Source organism: Gobius niger, assembly GCF_951799975.1.
Source record: "Gobius niger genome assembly, chromosome: 1".
NCBI classification, from domain to species: Eukaryota; Metazoa; Chordata; class Actinopteri; order Gobiiformes; family Gobiidae; genus Gobius; species Gobius niger.
In genome coordinates, this window is record NC_136852.1 from 71,822,612 (window position 1) to 71,849,202 (window position 26,591).

Genomic DNA, 26,591 nt, shown 5'->3' on the forward strand with positions numbered 1-26,591 from the left:
GTTAAACCTGCAGACTCTCTGCGACTGTCATCACGCTGTCCTCTTGTGCTAATAAAGGCTCTAAGATCTACTTTGCTTTCAGCATTTTTGTTAGCCACAACATCCACAAGATAAAGCTGGACACTGGTGAAAAAAGATCCGCATTTGAGTGTAGTTAACGTCGCCAAAACAAAACATGAGAGAATTAAAGGAATAGGCCACTGTTTTTACATACTGAGATATGTTCTTACCTTAGCTTTGACGAGTTCCTTAGGACCTGTCTGGTCTTCCCCCGTGCCTTCAGTCACGTAAACACAGTGCAGAAATCCGTGCAGTAAAGTGAAGATTACTGCGCGGATGCCAAATTACTCCTGGTATAATTACGCCTTACAATATAGTTCCCCCTTTTATCCGCTTAGAAAATCCACATTGTTTAATTTTGTGTAATTATACTTTGTAGTGGAACACTTCACGTAACCCTATTTAAATAGGGAAAACGTGGAAGAGCTTGGTAGCTTCTATCTTGACCTGTTTTGGAGCTATAGTGGAGAGAGGGAGAGGCTAAATGCTAACGCCGTCTGTGCTGTGTTTACGGGATTGAAGGCACGGGTGAAGATCAGACAGGTCCTAAAGAACTCGTCAAAGCTAAGGTAAGAACATATCTCAGTATGTAAAAATGGTGGCCTATTCCTTTAAGCTGCGTACAGACGCTTTTCGGGCGTCAAAAACGCGGCTAAAGGTGCGTTCACACCAAACGCGGCAAAGCGTCAGGTTTACATTGAAAACACATGGAGGACGCGGCTCAGGGAGCGTCAAAATATCCCGCAGCAAGTCACACGCCTCCTGTGCGGCGCGTTTTGAAGCTTTTGACGCTCCTCCAGGGCGTCCAGAGCGGCCCACGCTAGAGTTGGGAAATGTTGAACTTTTTGGAGACATTTGTGAGCGTCGACCAATCAGGAGCTTTCTCCAACAGTGACGTAGCTGAGCCACCGGGGCAGATTCTATACAGGTGTACAATCGAAACAGACGGCTTGTCGAGTTGCACTACTTCTCGTTGCTGCGCATGTGCAGAACTATCGAGTCATTTTACATTCAGCCATCGAGTTCCGCTTTTTCAGCAAATAACATGATTTCATAAATTTTACTGTCGAATTAGGCAGTCTATTCTACATGTAATTAGTAAATGACGTAGCTGCTAAAACAATTTGCCTTTAAATATCTGTCGGTTGAAAATATAGGCTTTAAAAACAAAAAAAAGTAGGAAATCATAAAGCATGACCGTCTAAATGTAATAAAAGTTGCTGAGGAAAGAGTTGACTGCACATACGCGTTGATACTGTCAGTGCAGCTTGACAAAGAAGTGCATCTCGAAGTTACACCGGCCAAGAAAGAAAAAAAGAAATGAAAACAAGTCACGGAGGATTAGCTTCATTGTGAACCGGAGCTACAGCAGCTCTGGGACTTTTACAAAGACACACTTCAGTGTTTCTTTACCTAAACACCCAGGATTAAAGGCGACAAGAAAACTTATTTCAGTGGCTGAATCTGCGCTGGGAATGTTTTTTGGGCCTCGAGGATGAATGTTGTCGCTACGAACACACGCTGACGTGCGGCCAGAGCGTCGGTGTGACAAGCGTCTGACTTCAGTAAGCACAAGTGTCTAACTACGGGCTTTAGGCGCGTTTTTGACACCCGAAAAGCATTTGGTGTGTACGCACCTTAAAGAGGGGGTATTCTGCTTTTTTCAATCACATAGCACCAGTCTATATCACACTACAATGATGACCAAACCTTCTGTTGGTCTGTAAATGCAGTAAATTAGAATAACTGCCTTGTATAAAATGTCTCTCTCAAAATGGCTGTAGTGAATGTCTTGAAATAGGCCTCTGTCTCTTTAAGAACCTCTGAGCCTTTAGACACGCCCCCTCCACACGCTGTCTGTGGCATCAGTGGGGAGGGGGTTCTACTGAGGAGCAGTGGTTGGTTACTCGGCTGGTGACGAAAGCTCGGAGGCGTCTCCAGGAGGTGGGGGCGTTCCTAGGAGGACTCAGGCAAACCTATCCCTAAAATGGCCGCCATCAGAGTTTTTACAGATTACTCAAAAATACGTGAATGTGCCAAGGCAACACTTCAGGCATGTTTATTAATGAGGGAATGACATAACATGATGTAAAGCTTGAAAAAGTCCATTTTGGATAATACCCCCCCTTTAAAGTTGCAAAAGTGGGCGGGGCAGAATAAGGTGAATAAAGTAAAACACCTTGAGCCACATTAGAACGATTGTTTTTTTATTTTTTTTCATGAACATTCCCAGTTAAAACATATATATTATAACTTTAGCCCCAAAATGTAGCAGGTCACAAATATTCCGACACATGAATGGAGCTTAAGAAAATATTCTTTAATTCTCATGACAGGCATCAATCTGCTCTGACGAACTGAACATTTTTTTTATTTTATTTTTTTACACAATCAAATACGCACAAACAGAAAACACAGAATGACAGAGAAAGAAGCTGCATTTATAGAATCCCCTGATTTACAGATTCCATTCTAGTGTAGTTTTACCATCGATGGATCAGAAAACTGTACATTGAACCAAACATTCGTGGGAAGTCGGATGTAAACATACAACAGTGAAGTGCTACTCGACAACAGAACACTCCAAAGAGAGGAAGGACACGGACGAGGCCGGGCTCCAGGGCTCTGACACGGCTGAGGGTTTACCAAAACGTCCTGTCCCAACACAACAGAGCTCAATGGTTCTGCCGACTTTCAATCTTTGGTTTTGGAGCAGGGCTGGACTGGCCATCGGGAGTTTAGACCAGACCAGATGAGTGACCGTGAAAATATTTATCCTCGGACAGTTTGTAGATCAACCAGTGACAAGTCATGAGAGTGAAGCGTCATAAACATAAATCAACCCTTCAGCTTAAAGGGATGTTTGACATAGGGCCTCATTTCCTAGTTATCCAGAGTGTTGCTGATTTCTGGAGCTATTTTTTTTTGTAACTCGTGGCGCTAGGCTAGTGCAAGGCTAGTGCATGTCTATGGTATCAGCTAGCCTGCATTAAAAACAGTGGGACCCGCTCCACAGAGCACCTGAGGCAAATCACTTATAACACCAGACTAACCATATAAATGTCTGTGTTTATATAGAATCATGTTTGGAATATAACTGACCTGCATCACATGAATGATTGCAGTTTGAGGGACTATTTTCTAGCAGATCACTCCGCCGCCGCCTAGCCGCCTAGCTTATACCCGTGGTTCTCAACCTTTTGGAGCCGCGACCCCCATTATAACAGGTAAAGGGGTTCGTGACCCCCCGCCCGGGTCACACAGTGAGAAATAGGAACATTAGCCTACATAATTCTGAAAAAACAAAGGAAAAAAAAACAAATGGCTGAAATAAATTCAATAAATCAATCAAATTATGAACAAATAATGTCTCTCTGGTAAAATAGTAAACACGTGCTACAATAAAATATTACATTATATGCTAATAAAAATACGCATATTTTATCTAAATGATCTGGCGACCCCCCAAATTTGTCTCGCGACCCCCAGGTTGAGAACCACTGGCTTATACAACCACGAAGCTGCTGCTGCTGCTCAAATATAAGGTATTTTAAATGATTCTATGGACACAGACATTTATATGGTTAGTCTGGTGTTATAAGTGATTTGCCTCAGGTGCTCTGTGGAGCGGGTCACACTGTTTTTAATGCAGGCTAGCTGATACCATAGAAATGCACTAGCCTTGCACTAGCCTAGCACCACGTAACTCTTCTAATATAAGAACTGCATGAATTACGAAAAAAAAAAATCTCCAGAAATCAGCAACACTCTGGAGGAAATGAGGCCCTATGTCAAACATCCTGAAACATCCCTTTAACCCTGCCCTCGCCACTAACCTTAAAGGGATATTTCAGGATTTTTGACATAGAGCCTCATTTCCTCCAGAGTGTTGCGGATTCCTGGAGACATTTTTTTTTTTGTAATTCATACAGTTCTTTTATTTGAAGAGTTTCGTGGCGCTTTAGAGGCCGGTCTTGACCCAAAGGTCCCGGCCATTTTTTTTTCTGCCAGTCCAGCCCTGTTAGGGAGATAAAAGTCCCATTAGTTGTTTCCAAATAGTAAGTAATTAATAAATAACAAAACTCTGAAAGAATGCTGGACGCCATGTGATATCTCATAACCATAAAACACTTCAATCATGACACAAAACGTACAACATTTGGGTTTGTTGATTAGCTAATAACTATTGGCTAATAATGGCTAAATCAGCAGAAACCCCTCTTCACAAACTGTCCAGGTATTACTGATAGTATTGCTGTCTGACGCGGGACAGTCGAGCTCCATAAGACTGAATACGCAGCTTCTTACATCAACATGAAAACATCTCAGCTGTGACCTTAAAGGGCAATTTTGCAGCATTTCCTTAGACACAAACAGTAACTATTTCTTTTCAAAGTGATAAAAGGGAAGGAACATCAGCGCCTGGACTTCACACAGCACTCGTTAGATGTGTCAGACTTTCTTTGACAGTTGTTAATGGACGGATCGAGTCTCTCCTTTATCAGGCTCTTGCTCTCTGTATTGCTGTGGAAAAGCTCATGTACCGTTAGAGAAGTCCTGACTGATTTGTTCTTTCGTCGCCGCGAGAAGGTCAAGCTTTAGCCCTGAGTGATCGTGGCGTGTGACTCTGTGCGACTGCTATAAGAGGGCTGTACACTGCATTTTAAAACAGAAGAAAATAACAAAACGCTACCAGGGCTGAGCACCGGTACTTTTGTTTGACACCGGTTCTTTAACGATACTTGGTTTTTGATGCCTGTGCTAGATTATTTGTCATGTAGAAATCAGAAAACAGAACAATAATGTTACAAAAGGGCAGAAGAACATTTTATATATATTTTTTTTTTCCTCAATTTTTCCCCCAATATTTTTTTCAACCCAAAAATCTTTCCACTCATTTTTTCCTCAATTTTTCGATATTTTTTCCCAAATCTTTCAACATTTTTTGTTTACATTTTTTTCTCAATTTCTCCCCAAATTTCCCATTTTTTTCCACTTTTTTAACCAAAATTTAATTTTGAAAAATTCCCAAGTTCTTTTGAAATTTCCCCCAATTTTTTTTTACGTGCTTTCTCCCCCCCAAAAAAACAATCCCAATTTTTCCTCCAATTTTGCCTCAAATTTTCCCACTTAAATTTTTTTTTCCGCCCAAATCTTTCCACTTACTTTTCCTCATTTTTTCCTGAATTTGTAAATATTTTTCCCCAAATCTTTCACCATTTTTAAAATGATTTTTTTCTCAATTGCCCCCCAAATTTGCCATTTTTTTTAACCAAAATTTTATTTAAAAAAAAATCACTTTTTTTTTTTTTTTTTTACCATTTCCCCCCTAAATTTCCTAAAGAAAATTCCCAATTTTTTTAAACTTATTTTTTCCCCAATCTTTAAATTTCCCCCCCATTTTTTTTCATTTTATTTCCATGTTTTTCCCCCAATTTCTCCACAAATGTACCCACTTTTATTTTCACTTTTTTTCACAACATCAAAACTTGAATATGAAGCTTTCATATTTCTTTTCGGTTCCTGCCTGGTTTAACGGTGCTCAGCCCTAAAGTCTAACATCACAGATTCCCCTGAGCAAATACGGGAGCGATTTCACAATAAAACTCATATCTTTGCATCAAGTCAAACTTTACAAACAAGTAGAAAACTTTTTGGTTGGAAAATATCTTCTCGTAAACCATAGAAATCCACGCGCGCCGTCACAAAGACACTGTGATAAAAACTTCCCTTTTCAACACGATGTGTTTAAATATCGAGGCGTTTATTCTTCTCCAACTCAGCGGAACTTTCCCTCGAAACTCGAAGAGAAGTTAAATAGAAGAAGCATCAGAGCGGAAGAGCCGGCTGACAGGCCGCAGTTCAGCTGAGGATGGAGGAAGACTGGTGTACTTGTACTTGTACTTGTACTTGCACTTGCACTGAGTCTAGGGGTCTGTCTGAGAAACGGCCTTGAGGGCTTCGTCGGGCAGCAGGGACGGCTCGTTCAGGATGGAGGTCCTGGTGCAGAGGTGGCGAAGAGTCGTCAAAACCACTGCAACAAAGATCACATGTTTTAGTCTCTCATCGGACTTTACTTTAGCCTCTTAAAGGGGGGGTATTCTGCAAAATCGACTTTTTCAAGCTTTACATCATGTTATTGTGTCATTCCCTCATTAAAAACATGCCTGAAGTGTTGCCTTGGCACATTCACGTATTTTTGAGTAATCTGTAAAAACTCTGATGGCGGCCATTTTAGGGATAGGTTTGCCTGAGTCCTCCTAGGAACGCCCCCACCTCCTGGAGACGCCTCCGAGCTTTCGTCACCAGCCGAGTAACCGACCACTGCTCCTCAGCAGAACCCCCTCCCCACTGATGCCACAGACAGCGTGTGGAGGGGGCGTGTCGGAAAGGCTCAGAGGTTCTTAAAGAGACAGAGGCCTATTTCAAGACATTCACTACAGCCATTTTGAGAGAGACATTTTATACAAGGCAGTTATTCTAATTTACTGCATTTACAGACCAACAGAAGGTTTGCTCATCATTGTAGTGTGATATAGACTGGTGCTATGTGACTGAAAAAAGCATAATAACCCCTCTTTAACATTTTCTCTAGTTTGGCATTACCCAAATCTAACAGCTTCTTAAGAAAAAACTAAAACAAAAGAGTGACAAAAATTTTCCGGAAAAGCAACAATAATATATTAAACAAGCGACAAAAACACAACTAAAAAGTGACAAGACAGCTACGAAAAAAAAAAAAAAGCAAAAATGTGACAGAAGCGTAAAAAAAAACAAGGAAAAAAGGAGGGGGAAAAAACGCAAAAAGAGGGACAAAAACGTGGTGAAAACATGAAAAAAAAATCTATGAAGAAAAGCCAGAAAAAAAGTGACAAAACTATGATAAAAAAACGCTTCAAATATGTGACAAAAACGCATTTGGGTAAAGCCGAACAGGACATGAACCACCGCCCCAGGACTTTAATCTAGTCTTGTTGTTGTGAAGCACTTTGGGTTTAAATGTGCTTAAACAAATAAACTCATACTGCTGATAAAGGAAACACAGTCATTATTCAAAGGGACTATACAGAGTTTAAAAATGTTAAAACCAAGTATTTTCCCCCTACATGTTCCTCCATGTCCTAATGTGTAGAACGAGCTCAGACCTGTTCACCACAACGGCCTCTAAAATCCTGCACTGTCGCTCAGAGAGGTGTTAATATAGAAGCTGCAGTTACGCGTATGACCTGAGGTGGCAGTAGTGAGTATAACATGGCTAACTTGTATCCAGCCCCTTTAAATGATGAACAGCAGGTTTGAGGGGAGTCACAATGTCCTGAGTTCCTGTGTGTTTGTTTGTTTGTGTGTGTTTGTGTGTGTTTGTTTGTTTGTGTGTAACGGTCACTCACTGGGCCTCAGAGCGGGGAGGGAGCAATGGCGGTCCAGCCACTGCAGGGTGGACTGGCACAGCTCGGCTCGGCTCGTGGTCAGCACCGTGCCGTTGAAGGACTCGAACAGAGGCTTGATGATGATGCTGAACTGCGGGGAACGGGGTCAAGGGTCAACACGACACTTTCAACACGAAGGCTGCTTCCAAAACGGGCAGATTGCAAAGAGCTCTTACGCCAAACCGGATGTGCGTCAGCGTCCGCCATGGCAAGTTGCCTCCGAATTGGTCTGTCAGTTAGGAAGTAGTTTGGAAAAGGAGCCTTGATGCTAACTATCATAGCCACTTTAGCATAGGGACCTCTGATGCTAACTAACCAGTGATTAGGAGCTATGTGCCATCCCACAAGCCACTGCGCCAAATCCCCCCACCCCCCTCGCCCCCACCCTCGAGTGATTCATGCGCAACCACTGTTGATTGACAGGAGCACATTTAATAATAAAAATAATTAAAAATTAAGATTCTGCACAAGCCAAACTTTATAAAAGTGATAAATCCATCTGTCGTCCCCACAGCTCAGTCACATGTCAGTGTTAAAGAGTAAACTCAGGAAACGGATTAAATGCTTTTGTTTTCATTTAGTAGAAACTTAAGCCACATGGATCATTTGCATAATGTCGCTTTATGAAACAGCTGTTGAAATAAAATAGCAAAAAAGGGAAATGTTTGGATCATTTGGATTTATTTTTCTCCTTAAATGTCTTTGTTTGGACACTATGTTGTTGTTGACACTGTACACTAGGGGGCGACATGCACTTTTGTTTGGCCTGCACTCCACCAATAACTTTAAAGAAGAAGAAAAGCAGCTGTTGCTGATGTCACTTCCCCTGTTTAAGGACGGACGGATTGTTCAAATGCTGCTGAAGCTCTAGTTCACTAACTGCACAGATCTAACAGTCGACCCTATGAAAGGTTAAGGAGTTAGTTGCTAGTGTTAGTGCTTAGAGGCTACAATTTGATGGTTTCGGATTGAGCCCAACACTGCTCTGCTGCCGGATACCCGGGCTCAGATCAGGGCAGTGAGGGGCGGGGCCTGAGCAGGACCAGGGCGGAGGATCATGTGGGATGTAGGGCTGCTCCATTATTGAAAAAATAATAATCACGATCATTTTAGTCATAACTGAAATCACGATTATTCAAACGACTATTTGTTGCCTTTAGAAAAGTCTATCTTTATTATATTTATTTATTTATTAACCTCTTAACTCCCGCCTGAACCGAGAGGATCTTTTTCCTCACGTCAGATTTTTTTTTCCCATCATTTTTTTGTTTTGTATTAAACTCATTTTTGTAATTTTTTTGTAATTTTATCACATTATTTATCACATTTTTGTCACATTTTAGTGATTTTTTTTGTCGCATTTTTGTCAATTTCTTGTGACATTTTTGCCACTTTTTCATAAATTTCCGTCACTTTTTTGCCAATGTTTTCTCACTTTTTTGTCATATTTCCATCATTGTTTTCGTCTCAGTTTTGTCGCTATTTTCACAGCTTTTTTCCAGAAGCTTTTGGATTGGGGTAAAGCCAAACTGGAGAAAATGTGCTGGGTTCAGGTGGGAGTTAAGGTGTTAAAAAAACGATGCTGAATATTTTCCGTTTTCTGAACAGTCATAAAAGTACAAATGATTTCACGTTTGGCTCGATTAAGGAGAGGTCTCTGTTTCACACCTGCCCCCTGCTGGCCAGCCCTCACACCTGCGCAAGTAAACTGAGCAGCGCGGCCTGATGACATCATCACACAGCGCCGTTTGTTTTTATCTCAGGCAAAAGCATGAGCCACGGCACGAGAAATGCGAAGGGAAAATAATCCCAGCGCCGTGAAATAATGCAAGAAATAAAAAGGTAACACTTTATTTTATACTACCCCTGATACATTGTACCTAACTATATTTAGTACAATGTAATGAGCTCTGTAACAATGTGTAATAACCTGTACCTATGGGATAGATACACAATGGAATAATATGTATTTGTATTAACCCTAACGGCCTCGTGTCAAAAAGATAAATAATAATAATATATATATTTTTAGATTATGCAAATGATGTAAAAGCTTAGTGTAATAATCGAATTTGATGTGCAATTCATTGAAATTCAAAGTGCAGCGTCTGAATCCAGATTTGAATAGAAGTCATTCATTGTGTTCTTGGGCCTGAATGTATGAACTAAAGGTTCATTCAGACTTTGTAAGACAAAGTATCAACGAGCCTGAGTGTGAGAGGTTTCCTCCAGGGCAGCTCGGCGACATAGAAGGTTCCAAGAACGCACTGGTTTTTATGAATTACGTGAAGATTTAAACTTTAGGATTCAGAAACACAGCTCAACTTTGAAAAGCTTCAGCCCTACAATTAAAGCTGTGCAAATGTTAAATAATTTGGAGATGGAAATGAAACAATGCCCAAACATCAACCTGTTCAAATATAAATACAAACAAAAGACTTTTGAAAAGTACAGAAAAGAAGAAATGAGTTGCCACTAGAGGGAGCAATAGAATCAATTTACACTGATTAATTAAGGCAGAGTGTTTGGAACTGTTTGGAACGGTTGTCATTTCTATTGCTCAAAACAAAATACAGAATGAGCCCCTCCCAACGGGCTCATGAACCTCATCGTTTAATGCACTTTACAGCAGACGAACATCATCTACAAAATCAGCTGTTAGGGCGGCTGGTGCAGGTTTGTTGATGTGGAGCCACTGCCCTCTTAACTGTCCCGCTCTACACCCGGCTTTTTAACGCACCGCTCGATGTAAGGGTTACATCATACACTGTACATAATAAAATATATATACAGTAAATAAGAATAATGCAATAAAAATGCACATAGATTAATTAACATTGCGTTGAGCTTGGTAATGACAACTGGAGCAACAAGAACACGGAGTATAATGCGTGTATTAATGTGCCTTATGTCATAAAAACAAGTGAGTATGACTGATATTTGGCATTGGAAACTGAAAGAAATATATGATTGGTCGCTTTGTTACTTGCTTTGTCGGGATCTTGCAGGAAACAAGACCGTTCTTGTAATAGTGTTTGGTTCTGTTATTATGTGAATAGTTCAAACAGTGGTTGTGAGTTTGGTTAGCGTCAAAAAGCTGTTCTGAAAGGAAACGAGTTCTTCATTTTGTTGCTATTGTTCCTTGTTGTTGTTTTGTTTACATTGATTGTACTATGAGAAATGAAAAGTTTTATCATTTTGAGTTGGGGGAAGTCGCTCATAAGCTTTTGCTTCAGCCTACTCCTTTTGAGCAAAATGTGTGCTCAAAAAGATAAATAAATCATCACAGATTGTAGAGAGAATAAATCACCTTTTATTCTCTTTGTGACCAAGTCTGTGACAAACACTACACACTGAAATCCCCTTTGCTGTTCCGTGTTTTGATTGAAAATAGTGTAAAACATGGACACACGGGTCAGGCAGGAGAAGGATACGACCCAGAACTTCCAGTTCTGCAGCGTGCGCATCTTGACGTACTCGTTGAACTTCTCCTGCATGTGGTCGTATCGGTTCCGTGTCACTGGGACTCCTGTGGCCGGGAGCTGCTCCTGACACAGGCTGTGAGGAACACAAACATCAGCGCTGTGGCCTGAGGGATCATGTGATGCTAGAGTCAGAGATGAACCTGATGGAGGTGTTGAGCTCCTCGATCTCCTCCTTCAGCCTGCGCACCTCCTCCTGCATCTGCTGCCGCTCCTGCTGCAGCTTCCCGATGTGGTCCACGGTCTTCTGCAGCGTCACCGCGTTACTGATCTGCACCAGGAAATCACCATGAACCACGTGAGAAAAGGATTCTGATTCAGCTGAAACATGAGGGACTAAACCAAGAGCAGGAGTTACGTTGGACTGGGACTTGAGAGTCGGGACCAGACTGCAGAGGGTTTTGAAGCCGTTGTTGATGTTGCAGCGTCTCTTCTGTTCTGCAGAGATGTGTGTGGACCTCCGGCTCTGTCAGCAGGACACACACCACATTAAACCAAGAACACTGAAGAAAACTAAGAAGTTAAAGAGGGGGTATTCTGCTTTTTTCAATCACATAGCACCAGTCTATATCACACTACAATGATGACCCAACCTTCTGTTGGTCTGTAAATGCAGTAAATTAGAATAACTGGCTTGTATAAAATTGCTCTCTCAAAATGGCTGTAGTGAATGTCTTGAAATAGGCCTCTGTCTCTTTAAGAACCTCTGAGCCTTTCGGACACGCCCCCTCCACACGCTGTCTGTGGCATCAGTGGGGAGGGGGTTCTGCTGAGGAGCAGTGGTCGGTTACTCGGCTGGTGACGAAAGCTCGGAGGCGTCTCCAGGAGGTGGGGGCGTTCCTAGGAGGACTCAGGCAAACCTATCCCTAAAATGGCCGCCATCAGAGTTTTTACAGATGACTCAAAAATACGTGAATGTGCCAAGGCAACACTTCAGGCATGTTTTTAATGAGGGAATGACATAAAAACATGATGTAAAGCTTGAAAAAGTCCATTTTGCATAATACCCCCTTTAACAAAAGACATCTGCTTGTAACTTGTCCACTCTGAATCAGACTTATTTAGGCAGATAGAACTCCACAATCTTCTTGGTTTGCGATGGTAATAAACAGGTTACAGTAAACCGCTGCTGGATGCTGTAATAAAACATATAATGGCTTATAGCAGATTATTACACCAACCTGGTGCTCGTTCTTCACGAGCGGTGAGCCGCTGCTGGACTGAGGACTGGGCACCTGGTCTAAGGCACAGGGAGAGCTCGACTGACTGTGACCTGCAGGGCGGAGACACCATGTTTAAACATATGTTTAATGTTAAAAACAAATGATTCAGTGTCTCAATGACAAACCATGAAGACATTAAGGCTGTGCAACGTGGCCAAGTCTACATTCTTACACAAATAAATATTACTTTTGCTATAATGATTCCTGAATAGAAAACCTGCCCAGCCCCTCCCGTGTTCTACAGGAGAGTCTGGGCATTTACAGCCAATCCCAAAACAGATGTTCTCCAGTCACAGAGGCCAAAAAATGCAGAAGGCTCAGGTTTCAGAGTGAACTTTAATAAAACTCTTACCCCCTATGCAAGTGTCGTTGAAAGGACTTGCATTTAGTAGTTTTGTTTTAAGGGTTAATATTTTTTGTTGAAATTTATGATGACTCACGTTGTGAATTTATGTTACATTTTTATAAATAAGATACGTTAATTTGCCAAAGGAGTATTTTTATTTTTTGTACCGCAACTATTGCGAGATTTTTGGTTTAGTGTTAAGAGGCTGCGAGACTTGCATTCGCCCAGACATGCAAAAGACTTTGACCGAGCCCTCTGCAGCAGCGAGGCCAACTAGCTGCACAAGGTATTTTTGTTATATATATATATATTTTGTTATTTTGTATATTTGTGAAGTACATTGGTCTAATTATTGTATGCTTGTTTAGTATGCACAAGACTGAAATATTTGCTGCCCAAGAACCTCCGAAGTGGCAGGCGGCCACGAGGCAGCCATTTTGTTTAATATATTAGGTGTGTTTAAGATGAAGTGCGCGTCGCCTCGATTCCAGACGAGACCAGGCGGTGGCGTCAGAGGGCGGAGAAAAGCGCCTCTAATCAAGGCAGACACATCTCAGCCCCGAGAGCAGAGAGGAGCCTCAGATCACGCAGCGCCTCGCGTTTGTTAGAAAGAGTTTGGGATTAAAACTATTTTAAAAGTTTGTGAACACATTTCTGCTTTTCCCACACACCAGACAGACGCTCCATCACTACAGCTACAATAACAGACTCTCCTCTTACAGTTTAGGATTGGAATAATAAACTTATGCTTATTTAAAATGTAGGCCATATGTTGAACACACGGCACTTTCTGTCAAATATGAAGCATTTCTGCAGATGTAAGTAGATCTTGGTGATGAGAAAAAAGGAGGCAGGAGCTGCGGAGCGTCACGGCAACACGTTTCCGATCTAAACACAACTCGTATCCAATCATCTGTCAGTCCTCTGTCAGTGTACGTGTTTAGCACTTCATTTCCCACAATCCCTTTGGCCTTTGTAGTTCAGCCAGCCGAGCGAGGCGGAGAAAAGCAACTTCGCTCCCCGACCCAAGGCGCTCCAGCCGCCTCGGTCTCACGAGAATACGGCACCGTCGCACAGGTGGCGTCAGAGCGATTCTGACCGGCCCGCAGCCGCCCGCAGCCGCCCGCAGCCGCCCGCAGCCGCCCGCAGCCGCCCGCAGCCGCCCGCAGCCGCCTGCAGCCGCCCGCCTGCAGCCGCCCGCCTGCAGCCGCCCGCAGCGCCTCGCTCATCTTAAACACACCTATTATTTTCCCTGTGACTGGACTATGTCTAAAGAATTGTATTTCATGTCCTGTCCTATAGTTTTCACGGCATAAACTCAAGTAAAGCGCCCGTCTTTAAGAAGCCGTGCCTGTGTTGTCATTTCGGAGCCACACCCTACATTAACTGAGTGCATTTTCTCAGTTCGGCTTTACCCAAATCTAAAAGCTTCTGGACTGGAGTTTACAGCCTATAGGCCAGTGTAAGGCCTCATTTGAAAGCTCAGACCTGCAAAACTGAGTAGCTTTTTTGTTGCGTTGTCGCCACATTTTTGTCGTTTCTTCATCGCTTTTTGAAACTTTTTGTTGTGTTTTTGTCGCTTTTTTTGTCACTTTTTTTTTTGTATTTTCATCCTTGTTTTTGCTGCTATTTTGAGGCTTTGTTCAAGAAGCTTTTAGATTTGGGTAAAGCCAAAGATGGGGGTTGAGGTTAAGTACGTGTTCATTTGGCAGAAGACGGGACAGCCCTTTGAATAAAAATAAAAGAATGTGTTTTAACTCCAGATAAAAACTTTCCACCATCTCCTCGTACCTGCTACAGTAAATATTATATTTTGGTGATTTTGGTTAAATCTTACCGGCCCTGGAGCTTTTGGAACTCTTGCCGTTGTCGTTCGGTAAAACAGAAGATTTCGGGGTTTGTGACACGACGTTAAAGCCCGGAGACTAAAACAGAAAAAGATCAGATGAACCTAAACGTTTACAGAGCAGATCCTGAAACACGTCATAAAGAAAGTATTAAAGCGCAAAGACAGACAGAAAAAAAAAAGTATCGAAAGCAGGAAACGAGAGAAACAGTAAATATTTATATTTTTGATGCTGTTGTTCATCAAAAAGTGAAACACAACTTGGAAAAAAAAGTACAAAAAAAAGGGGGAAATTTAAGAAAAAATAAATGTAAAAAATGTGAAAAACAAGTGAATAAATTGGAGTAAATTTGGGGAAACAATTGGGGAAAACATTTTAATTTTGGGGGAAAAACGTGGAAAAAATATGGAAAAATTGGGGGGGGAAAATAAAAAATTGGAAGAAATTTAAGGAAAAAAACGGGGAAAACAAGTGAAGAAATTAGGGTAAATTTGGTAAAAATTTTGGGGGGAAAACGTTTTAAATCTGGGGGAAAAACATGGAAAAAATATGCAAAAATTGGGGCGAATTTGGGAAAATAAAAAAATGAAAAATGTGGGAAATTTAAGAAAAAAATGTGAAAAACAAGTGAATAAATTGGAGTAAATTTGGGAAAAACATTTTAATTTGGGGGGAGAAACGTGGAAAAAATATGGAAAAATTGGGGGAAATAAAATTAAAATTGGGAGAAATTTAAGGGAAAAAAACAGGGAAAACAAGTGAATAAATTAGGGTAAATTTGGTAGAAATTTTGGGGGAAAAAATGATTTTTTGGGGGGGAAAACATGGAAAAAAATGGAAAAATTGGGGCGAATTTGGGAAAATAAAAAAATGAAAAATGTGGGAAATTTAAGGAAAAAATGGGGGGAAAAATTGTGGGGGGGGGGGGGGGGGTAATTTTGAAATGGAATGTGGAAAAAAATGTAAAAATGGGGAAAAAACAAGGAAAATTGGGGGAAATTTAGGGGGGAAAAAAATCAAGAAAAAAATCCCCCCAAATTGGGAAAAAAATAAAAAAAATAAAGTCAACAAATGGGGAGAAAAAAATAAGACAAACGTTTTTTTTCCTGCCCTTTTGTCGAAGTTTCTTGGTTGTTTCACCTCAAATGCAAAAGAAATTAAATGGAATCAAAAGGAATGAATGAACATTATTTATCTGTTTTATGTTTCTATATGACAAATATTTTAGTACAGGTATCGAAAAAGTATTATTCAGGTATCGGAATCGAAAACCAAGTATCAATAAAGTACAGATAACAAACAAAACTTGACAGTATTAGAGGTTTTTGGAGGTCATGCACTAGTGGCACTTACCCCAGAGAGAGGAGAGGAGGCGATGACCACCCCAGTGTTCGGGACCACCTCTGCCTTCAGATGTGTGGGGGTAACGATCACAGCATTACCGTGACTGGAGAACGGCCCTGAAACACAGACCACACAACCTCACCTTAGTGGCACACACGTGGTTCTGGGGGGGGGGCGTAAACAAAGCACCAAAGCCAGAGAGCCCGGGCAGTACCTGTGAGGATGAGGTGCTGGGCGGGGAGAGCGTTAGCCGGGGCGATCCTCTTCACCGGGCGGATCTTGTTGGCACTGACCGGGACGTAAGGCTGGGGGAGGGCAAAAGTCTGCGCCACAGGAGGGGAGGGCATGGGGGCGAGAGCAGGGAGCGGAGAAGACGTCTGCTGTACGGACACAGAACTATAGTCCGACGCCGGGACAGTGGGCGGGGCTTCGTCCAGCGAGGGGGGAGGCGGGGCCAGGGAGGACAGGTCGTGGGTTAAAGGCGGGGCCACCTGCTCGGGATACAGAGGCAGGTAGCTGGGCTGGAAGTCCGCGGTGGCGTCGCCTCTGTTTGGGACACCGGGGGGGGACAGGAGCAGGGCGTTTGCAGACGGCAGGTGGTCGGGGGGGAGCTGGATGGAGGACAGCAGCTCAGCCTGGAGAACGGAAGCCATGAGGAGCAAAAATCATGTTAACGTCGATGAATTATAAAAACAATACCTTTTCTTACACACCAGATTAAATATACCAGGGCTGGGACTTTAACGTGTTCATTTTTTTCCCAAGCTGGACTAATTTAGTCTTTAATAATCTTGTTCCTCTGCTTCATGGAGCTGCTCCACATGAACAAAGCTCAGAGCTGATCCTTTGGCAGAGAATTTACATGATCTGAGGCTCTTTCAGACGCTCAATAGAAGTTTGGATGATTTCAGTCTCTCCTTTTCATTTCTATTTAGTCTTATTTTAGTCGACTAAAATATCTGGACATTTTAGTCATAGTTTTAGTCTCATGAAAAACTTTAAATTTAGGTTTAGTCCAATTTTAGTCGTCAAAAATAACACTTTGACTAAAATTAAGACTAGATATTTTAGCCGATGAAATTATTTTTTTCATTTTTTTTCATTTTTTCATTTATTTCATTCATTTAAAAATGCAGCATTTAGCATGAATGAAAAGGAGCGGAAAGAAGTAAAAACTTATAATGTCCGCCCCTTATCAACACAAAATCATTTACAGTGTCATATTTTTGTAACATTGATAATTTTACGTATTTCTTAAACACATCGATGTGTTTCAAACAGTCGATGAATTTAATACTGGCTGGAACTCCCGAGCCGGAACCTTTCTATTTGCATGTTTCTGGTAGGCCCGTATATCTGACGCACATCCGCCCACAACAGCGATGGACGGAGCCGCTTCACGCTAATGTTAGCGTTAGCCTCAAACAAAGGCTCCAGCCACGATGACACTTTTTATGGACCTTTAGCTTTATTGATTCTTTACTTGTAAATAAATGTGACATTATTATAACTATACAGATTAACAATAATAAATACATTTGTTGTTGAACTCATGTTTCTCTAATTATTCAATCATTTGATTTGAGCAATTATTTACATTATTTACATTAATATATTTACATTCATGTCACATGAAGCCAAAGAAAAAAGAATAACTCAAAGGGAGTCGGCCGAAGCAAGAAAGCTTAGATGTGCCGACCCCATGTTCAAGATACTATTACGCGCTTCAGGAGTTTTTGTAAGAGAATACAAACAGTAGAAATATAAGATAAATATTTTTGAAGCGCATGAGTCCAGCAGCAGCCAAAATTTCACATTGCTTGCAAATAACTTCAGATGCATCATTTTCTTTTCTCTTTTTTCCCCCTCTCATATATGGGCAAACTCACACTACTCTGCAGTGTTGGGAAAGTTCATTTTCTACATGAACTAGTTCAAAGTTCAGTTCACAAATTTCAAAATGAACTAGTTCGTTCATAGTTCATAATTGTTTATAGTAAATAGTTCGTTCATATGTAGCATGTATGATTAAATATACTGGTTCAATTGGGCTGGACCAGAAGCTAGATCCGCTCATGGAGGTGTAGGTGCAGAAACAATACACAGAGCCTTATTGCGTTTACGTTCCAAAAATGAACTAGTTCATAGTTCTTTTTTTTATTTTTCAGGCCATTTTTGCCAACCTTGGGAGAGCTGGAGAAAGTTGACTTCGGCCATGAGTCAAACATATTATGGCCTCACTTTCATGTCAGCCTGTCACTGTTTTCAAAGTGGATTTTGGATATCTTTGCTAATCATATATATATATTTTTTTATTATTATTTTTTTAAGTTTAATTGGTAAATTCTTAGTGGAAAATTAAGCTACAATATTCAATTGCATTTGTGTTAATTTGGTAAATTAATCATGTGACTAAGATTGTTTTAGGAGCTAATTTGTAGTTAAAAAACTCCACATTGTGTCTTTATGTAAATCAGTGGCACCGCGGAGGAGTGGCAGACGTTACACAAGGGAAACTCGCTTCGTAGCCTCACTCTGTGGCTGCTCGCGGGCACCGTGTGGACCCGCTGGTTACCGGTGTGCCAGGGCCTGTGCCAGGGCCTGTGCCAGGGCCTGTGCCAGGGCCTGTGCCAGGGCCATAAACAGCAGTTCGCGAGCTACACCGTGGACCCGCCAGAGTTTAGACCCGCTGGTAAACTCGCACGGCGCGGCAGGGTTTTATATTCACTGATATAAGAAATCTGGCACCAAATTGAACGAACGTAAATAGAACGGGAAATGCCGTTCACAGACACCAGAATGAACGCGTTCAGGGTTTCGTTCATCAGGCAGTAACACTGTGCGTTCAGTTCACGTTCGCCCAAAATATGAACGCGTTCATGAACTTTCGTTCAATGAACGCGTTCAGGTACATGGTAAATGGTAAATGGTCTCAACTTATATAGCGCTTTTCCACCTACATTAGGCACTCAAAGCGCTTTACAGCAAGGATCCACTCACCCTTTCATACTCTCATTCATACACCAATGTACGCAGACACTGGGGGCAATGTGGGTGAAGTGTCTTGCCCAAGGACACAACGACAATGTGCACTTTCAGGAGGTGGGATTCGAACCCCCGACCTTCCGATCATGAGACGACCCGCTCTACCATCTGTGCCACTGTCGCCTAAAGTAAGTATTACATTTGTCTTAGTGTTTTTGATATACATATATAAATATATACACACATAAACATACAGATATATGTATACATATATATACACACACACATACTGTACATCACTAGCACACATATTTATTATACATATTATCATCATTGCATTATTTAGGTGCAAAAAAGTGTTGTTTTTGGATTCCGATAAATTGTGATCGATTCATTAATTACAGACCTGTAATTAACACTAAAACATACAGTGGGGAAAAAAGTATTTGGCCAAAATCCAATAGAATGTCTATGTGAAACTGACCAAATACTTTTTTTCCCCACTGTACATGTGTATTACACGAGTATGAACAGGCTAACCAGTAGGTATTTACCCTTTTGCCTGAACCGAGTGCATTTTCTCCAGTTCAGCTTTACCCAAATCTAAAAGCTCACGCCTATAAGCCAGAGCAACGTCTCATTTGAAAGCTAAGTCCTACAAAACTGATCTAAACGGATCCTTTTCCTCACGTTGTTGTCGTCACCTTGACTTTTTATTTTTATTTTTTAATCAAATCTTTGTCCTTTTTTAACAGAGAGAGCGATAAGTGCTGACGGGCCCCGGGGGAGACAGTTCTGCAGGAGTCGGACAGCAGGGGGCGCCGTCACGTCACTGGTGTTGATAAATGATGTTTAAATCTGTTTGAATCAGTTTCCCCGACGTGTCACAACAACGTCTCTTCTGTTGCAGCGGTTTCAGCCCCACAGGTCTGACGACAGGAATGTGAAACACTTTCCTTCCTCGTTTTGTATAATTTGTCTCAGAAATAGTGCGACACGTGAGCGGGTTCTGCAGAGTTGACTTGTTTACAGACAAAAGTGTGTCCTCGGGTGGGACGAGTCTCTGCCCGTCTGTGGCAAATGTGGGGATTAGGAACAAACAGTGGTGAAAGTGGAGACTCAGATCTAGGGCTGTTCAATTAATCGAAATTCGATTACGATTTCGATTACAACAGTAAACGATTACAAAATTAGCATAATCGCAAAAAATCGATATCTTTAATTTTGGGATTTTTGCCATTTTTTTGCTGGATTTTTGTCTTTCTTGCTGGATTTTTGTCACTTTTTTGCTGGATTTTTGTCATTTTTTTGCTGGATTTTTGTCTTTTTTTTGCTGGATTTTTGTCACTTTTTTGCTGGATTTTTGTCTTTTTTTGCTGTTTTTTTGTAACTTTTTTGATGGATTTTTGTCACTTTTTTTGCTGTTTTTTTGTCACTTTTTTGCTGGATTTTTGTCATTTTTTTGCTGTTTTTTTGTCACTTTTTTGCTGGATTTTTGTCATTTTTTTGCTGGATTTTTGTCACTTTTTTGCTGGATTTTTGTAATTTTTTTTCCGGATTTTTGTCTTTTTTTGCTGTTTTTTGGTCTTTTTTTGCTGGATTTTTGTCACTTTTTTGCTGGATTTTTGTCTTTTTTTGCTGTTTTTTGGTCTTTTTTTGCTGGATTTTTGTCATTTTTTTTGCTGGATTTTTGTCAATTTTTTTGCTGTTTTTTTGTCACTTTTTTGCTGGATTTTTGTCACTTTTTTGCTGGATTTTTGTCTTTTTTGCTGGATTTTTGTCATTTTTTTGCTGTTTTTTTGTCACTTTTTTGCTGGATTTTTGTCATTTTTTTGCTGGATTTTTGTCACTTTTTTGCTGGATTTTTGTAATTTTTTTGCTGGATTTTTGTCTTTTTTTGCTGTTTTTTTGTCACTTTTTTGCTGGATTTTTGTCTTTTTTTGCTGTTTTTTGGTCTTTTTTTGCTGGATTTTTGTCATTTTTTTTGCTGGATTTTTGTCAATTTTTTTGCTGTTTTTTTGTCACTTTTTTGCTGGATTTTTGTTTTTTTTGCTGGATTTTTGTCTTTTTTTTTATGGATTTTTTTTAAAGGCAACAAATAATCGTTTGAATAATCGTGATTTCAATTATGACAAAAATAATCGTGATTATTATTTTTTCAATAATCGAGCAGCCCTACTCAGATCCACATTAGGCCCATTTATGAAAGGCTGTGCATAGATTACATGTAACGTGTGTGTTATATGACTTAACTGTATGAAGTGTAAACTGATGACGTGTAGTGTTTACCTTTTTAAATATCTTACTGTGTTGTGTTGTGTGAAATGTGTCGCCTCCTGTGGACATGTGTTTTGCAATAACACTAAAAACAAGGCGTCTGGTTTGTCCATATCAAATAAACAAACAGAGCAATAAGAACAATTTCTAACGCTGGTTACCGAGACCACACCAATCCACTGTTTATTAAAGCCAAGATTCTAAAACTTCAAGACATGATCACTTTTAAAACTGCTCAATTAATGTACAAAGCTAAAAATAAGCAACTACCTCTAAAAATTCAGCAGTTGATTTCTGAAAGAGAAGGAAAATATAATTTAAGGGGCTTGGATCACTTTAAAAGTGCCCATGCCCGGACATCCAGAAAAAGTTTCTGTGTGTCCGTTTGTGGTCCTAAAATATGGAATAAATTACACGTAGACCTTAAACGATGTCCAAATATCAGACAGTTTAAATATCAATACAAAGAATGGATATTCTCTAAGTATCGGAAGAAAATCTCTGACTTTTCATGTTCAGCTGTTGTAAACCTGATGTTGATTGATCGTATTCACACTGAATATGACAGCTTGATTTAGATCACAGTGCTCAAATTACTGTTTTAAGGAAGCCTAAAAAGTATATAGAAAAAGAGACTGACAGTACTTAAAAGGGGTGGGACTAAATAAGTGTTTACTTCCCCCCCCACTCCTTTTCGGACAGCCTAATCTCAAAGGTGCAAAAGGTAAAACAAAATTGTTTGTACTAAGATGTAAATGTATTGAGTTGCACGTCTGAAACTGAGCTCACAACTGCCACAATCATGGCATGTTGTATTTTGAGGTCGTACGAGTTTGTGTTTTTATGTTTTGTTTATGGTCCGAATAAAAGATTATTCATTCATCATTCATTCATTAAACAATATTAATTACTTTCATTACCATTTTACAGAATAACACTGCTCTATGTGTTAGAGCAACAGCCAGTTCTACCCAGGACAGTTTTAATTAAAAAGTTGGTGAATTTTAGGCAAAAATATGCTGTTTCAAAAACTGTGATAATTACTTTCCACCCCCCCGAAAAAGCAACACATGTTTTTATAGTTGTAATTAGACTACTTTTATTATTTATTCTATTTCTTTATTGTTTTTTTTTATGTATTGTCAAAATCCTCTAAGTGTTTCCCAGTCAAAAAAGCCCTAAATGTGGGATAACCTCAGATGCTCTGTGGTTAGTGCTAGATCGTCTGCCCCGGAGGGACAGTCTGCTGGGAAAACGTGAGATATCATGACACAAATTAAGGTTAGGGCCAGGGAAATGGTTAACCTCTTAACTCCCGCCTGAACCGAGAGGATGTTTTTCCTCACGTCATCAGATTTTTGTTCCAACATTTTTTGTTGGGTGTTCAACTCATTTTTGTCATTTTTTTGTCACATTTTTGTCATTTTTTCGTCAATTTTGAATCCATTTTTTGTCACATTTTTGACATTTTTTCATCAATTTTTTTGTCATTTATTTATCAATTTTTTGTGACATTTTTGCCACTTTTTCATCAATTTTTCGTCACTTTTTTGTCACATTTCCATCATTGTTTTCGTCTCAGTTTTGTTGCTATTTTCACAGCTTTTTTCCAGAAGCTTTTGGACTGGGGTAAAGCCAAACTGGAGAAAATGTGCTCGGTTCAGGTGGGAGTTAAGGGGTTAACCTTAAGGATTAGGATTAGGATTATTTGTATTTTTAGACAAACCAACTCATAGATCTATACAAAATCACAGCAGACCGTCCCTCCGGAGCATACGATCTAGCACTAACCATGCTCTGTCCCCTCAGCAGAGCTTTGGTCTCGCTCTGATCTGGAGTCAGACTGAGCCTCTGTGTTCATGTAGGTGTAACAGAAGGAGAGACTGACCCTGGATCAGCTCCACAGCTCCTTCTATCACATCATCCTCCTGCCGCGGCTGCAGTCAGACGTGGTCATTTGCTTCTTTATTATTAGCTGATTATTTTTCCTAAATCTGATCAAACCGAATCCAGCGGCTCATGTCATACGTGTGCGTGATGTGATAAATGAGACAGAGCGAGAGCCTGTGTTGTAGTTATGGGAGGTGATGAGATGAGCCATATTATAGCTTGGTACGATATGCTGGCTTTGAGAATCTGGCAACCCTGGACACAGACTCCAGACTAAGCTTCAGGCAGGACTCGTGACTTTTCTGTTGCTTTTATACCGGGCAGCAGGGGCGCAGCACCAAACTCTGGGCCCTGGGTACAAACTATCTTGGTGGCCGTCATGTCACTGCGGTGCTGAACGCGGTGTGTGGGCTGAACCATTTGGCACATTTTTAAAAGGGGTGTCAGGTAGGGCTGCTCGATTATTGAAAAAATAATAATCACGATTATTTTTGTCATAATTGAAATCACGATTATTCAAACGATTATTTGTTGCCTTTAAAAAAATCCATCAAAAAAAGTGACAAAAATCCAGCAAAAAAGTGATAAAAATCCAGCAAAAAAGTGACAAAAATCCAGCAAAAAAGTGACAAAAATCCAGCAAAAAAAGACAAAAATCCAGCAGAAAAAAGACAAAAATCCATCAAAAAAATTACAAAAATCCATCAAAAAAAGTGACAAAAATCCATCAAAAAAAAGACAAAAATCCAGCAGAAAAAAGACAAAAATCCATCAAAAAAATTACAAAAATCCATAAAAAAAAGACAAAAATCCAGCAGAAAAAAGACAAAAATCCATCAAAAAAATTACAAAAATCCATCAAAAAAATTACAAAAATCCATCAAAAAAAGTGACAAAAATCCATAAAAAAAAGACAAAAATCCAGCAAAAAAAAGACAAAAATCCAGCAGAAAAAAGACAAAAATCCATCCAAAAAATTACAAAAACCAAAAAATTAAACAAAAAAAAAAAATAGAAAAAAAAAATTATAATAATATCGTAATCGAATTTCGATTAATTGCACAGCCCTAGTGTCAGGGCCCTGAGATATTATCCATCATTATTGTTTGTGCAAAATTCTGTGTAGAACAGGGGCGGACTGGGACTGAAAAACAGCCCTGGACTCTGACCAGCCTGGCCCAAATTAGTGTAACTGTGCACTTCCACAAATACATATTTCAACCTCTTACCCTTAACATTAACGAGTGCATTTTCCCCAGTTCGGCTTTTTATTATTATTTTTTTTATTGGTATCATTAGGGCTGTGCAATTAATCGAAATTCGATTACGATTTCGATTACAACAATAAACGATTACAAAATTAGCATAATCGCAAAAAATCGATTATATATATTTTTTTCCATTTTTTTAAATTATTTTTTTCAAAAAAAAAAAAATAATAATTTATTTTTCACGTTTTTTTTTTCTAATTTTTAATTTTTGTCTTTTTTTGCTGGATTTTTGTCAATTTTTTGCTGGATTTTTGTCTTTTTTGCTGGATTTTTGTCACTTTTTTTTGCTGGATTTTTGTCACTTTTTTTTGCTGGATTTTTGTCTTTTTTTTAATGTTTTTTTGTCATTTTTTTGATGGATTTTTGTCTTTTTTTGCTGGATTTTTGTCACTTTTTTGCTGGATTTTTGTCACTTTTTTTTGCTGGATTTTTGTCTTTTTTTTAATGTTTTTTTGTCATTTTTTTGATGGATTTTTGTCTTTTTTTGCTGGATTTTTGTCACTTTTTTGATGGATTTTTGTCATTTTTTTGATGTTTTTTTTGTCATTTTTTTGATGGATTTTTGTTATTTTTTTAATGTTTTTTTGTTATTTTTTTAATGTTTTTTTGTCATTTTTTTGATGTTTTTTTGTCACTTTTTTGATGGATTTTTTTTAAAGGCAACAAATAATCGTTTGAATAATCGTGATTTCAATTATGACTAAAATAATCGTGATTATTATTTTTTCAATAATCGAGCAGCCCTAGGTATCATCAGCAAAAAGAACGGGAAAGGTGGTCGTAGAAACAGAAGCAAAATCATTAATATAAATAATAAATAATAATGGTCCCAAAATTGACCCTTGTGGTGCACCATACTCCACGGATTTCCTTTTAGATTCATGTTTTTTTTATACTGGGCTTTACCCAAATCTAAAAGCTTCTCGACTGGAGAGCAACAATGTAAACACCTCATTTGAAAGCTAAGACCTACAAAAGTGATGGAAACTTTTCGTCACGTCGCCACATTTTTGTCATATTTTTGTCGTTTTATTAATGATTTTTTTCCGTCATTTTTTGTCCGTGTTTTTCTCATGTTTTTGTTGACTTTTCATCCTCTTTTTCTCGCTATTTTGATGCTTTTCTTTTTAGCCTTTAGATTTGGGTAAAGCTCGGTTGAGGCGGGACTGGTGGCCCTTCTGTGCTCTTCCAGAATGGACATATGGCCAGTCCGCCCCTGGTGTAGAACCATTGTATTTCAGCCCGGTTGTTCAGTTCTTATAGTATCAATTATGAGGAAACTTAGAAAGTACAATACAGAACGCTTTTTGCAGTATTTTTGAGGGCCCCTAACCTGCTCTGGGCCCTGGGTACTCAGCACCCTTTAGTTTATGTCCGTAAACTTTAGGATCTCATGATAAACGCCGTTAGATTGAGGGGGTTTCTGGTGACATCACAGCGTTCTAAAGGCCTATACTGTTATATAGAGGAAACATTATTTTGTCTTTGAGGAAATTTTTGGTCTTGTACAGAGAGATCATGGACCAGTGACTGATATTAACCCCTTAACTCCCACCGGAACCGAGCACATTTTCTCCAGTTTGGCTTTTTACCCCAGTCCAAAAGCTTCTGGAAAAAAGCTGTGAAAATAGCAACAAAACTGAGACGAAAAACAATGATGGAAATGTGCCAAAATAAGTGACGAAAAATTGATGAAAAAGTGGCAAAAATGTCTCAAAAATGTCACAAGAAATTGACAAAAATTGACGAAAAAATGACAAAAAAGTGACAGAAATGTGACAAAAAATGACAAAAAAAATGTCAAAAATGTGATAAAAATGTTATAAAAAAAATGACAAAAATGTGATAAAAAATGACCAAAAAAATGACAGAAATGTGACAAAAAATGACAAAAAAATGTCAAAAATGTGGTAAAAATGTTATAAAAAAATGACAAAAAAATTGACAAAAAAATTGACAAAAATGTGATAAAAAATTGACAAAAAAATGACAAAAAAATGACAAAAAATTGACAAAAAATGACAAAAATGTGACAAAAAATGACAGAAATGTGACAAAAATGTGACAAAAATGTGATAAAAATGTGATCAAAAAATGACAAAAATGTGACCAAAAAAAGACAAAAAAATGACAAAAAAATGACAAAAATGTGACAAAAATGTGACAAAAATGTGACAAAAATGACAAAAATGTGACAAATAAATGACAAAAATGTGACAAAAAATTGACCAAAAAATTGACCAAAAAATGACAAAGAAATTGACAAAAATGTGACAAAAAATGACAATAAAATGAGTTGAATACCCAACAAAAAAATGATGGAAAAAAAATCTGATGACGTGAGGAAAAAGATCCTCTCGGTTCAGGCGGGAGTTAAGAGGTTAATAATTTTTCTAATCCATACATTTTGTTTATAGCTACGACTGTGAAAATCTAATC

At 39.3% G+C, this 26,591-nt stretch overlaps 2 protein-coding genes across 2 annotated transcripts in view; both read right to left on the bottom strand.

Annotated features, from left to right (window-relative positions):
* The window catches only part of LOC306977669 (intermembrane lipid transfer protein VPS13A-like), a gene marked incomplete at both ends in the record, with an annotated part of 217,487 nt that overhangs the window by 81,628 nt on the left and 109,268 nt on the right, over positions 1-26,591 (bottom strand). The gene's annotated exons all lie outside the window — the stretch shown is intronic.
* Positions 5,973-26,591, bottom strand: part of LOC306977350 (MLX-interacting protein-like) — a gene marked incomplete at its 5' end in the record, with an annotated part of 50,481 nt that continues 29,862 nt past the window's right edge. The window contains 9 exons of the mRNA XM_079575653.1: positions 5,973-6,094; positions 7,449-7,578; positions 10,922-11,045; positions 11,113-11,240; positions 11,328-11,435; positions 12,151-12,242; positions 14,376-14,463; positions 15,739-15,845; positions 15,944-16,364. Coding sequence (XP_079431779.1) covers positions 5,988-6,094; positions 7,449-7,578; positions 10,922-11,045; positions 11,113-11,240; positions 11,328-11,435; positions 12,151-12,242; positions 14,376-14,463; positions 15,739-15,845; positions 15,944-16,364 — 1,305 coding nt within the window. The 3' untranslated portion in view covers positions 5,973-5,987. The remainder of the gene's footprint in view (positions 6,095-7,448; positions 7,579-10,921; positions 11,046-11,112; positions 11,241-11,327; positions 11,436-12,150; positions 12,243-14,375; positions 14,464-15,738; positions 15,846-15,943; positions 16,365-26,591) is intronic.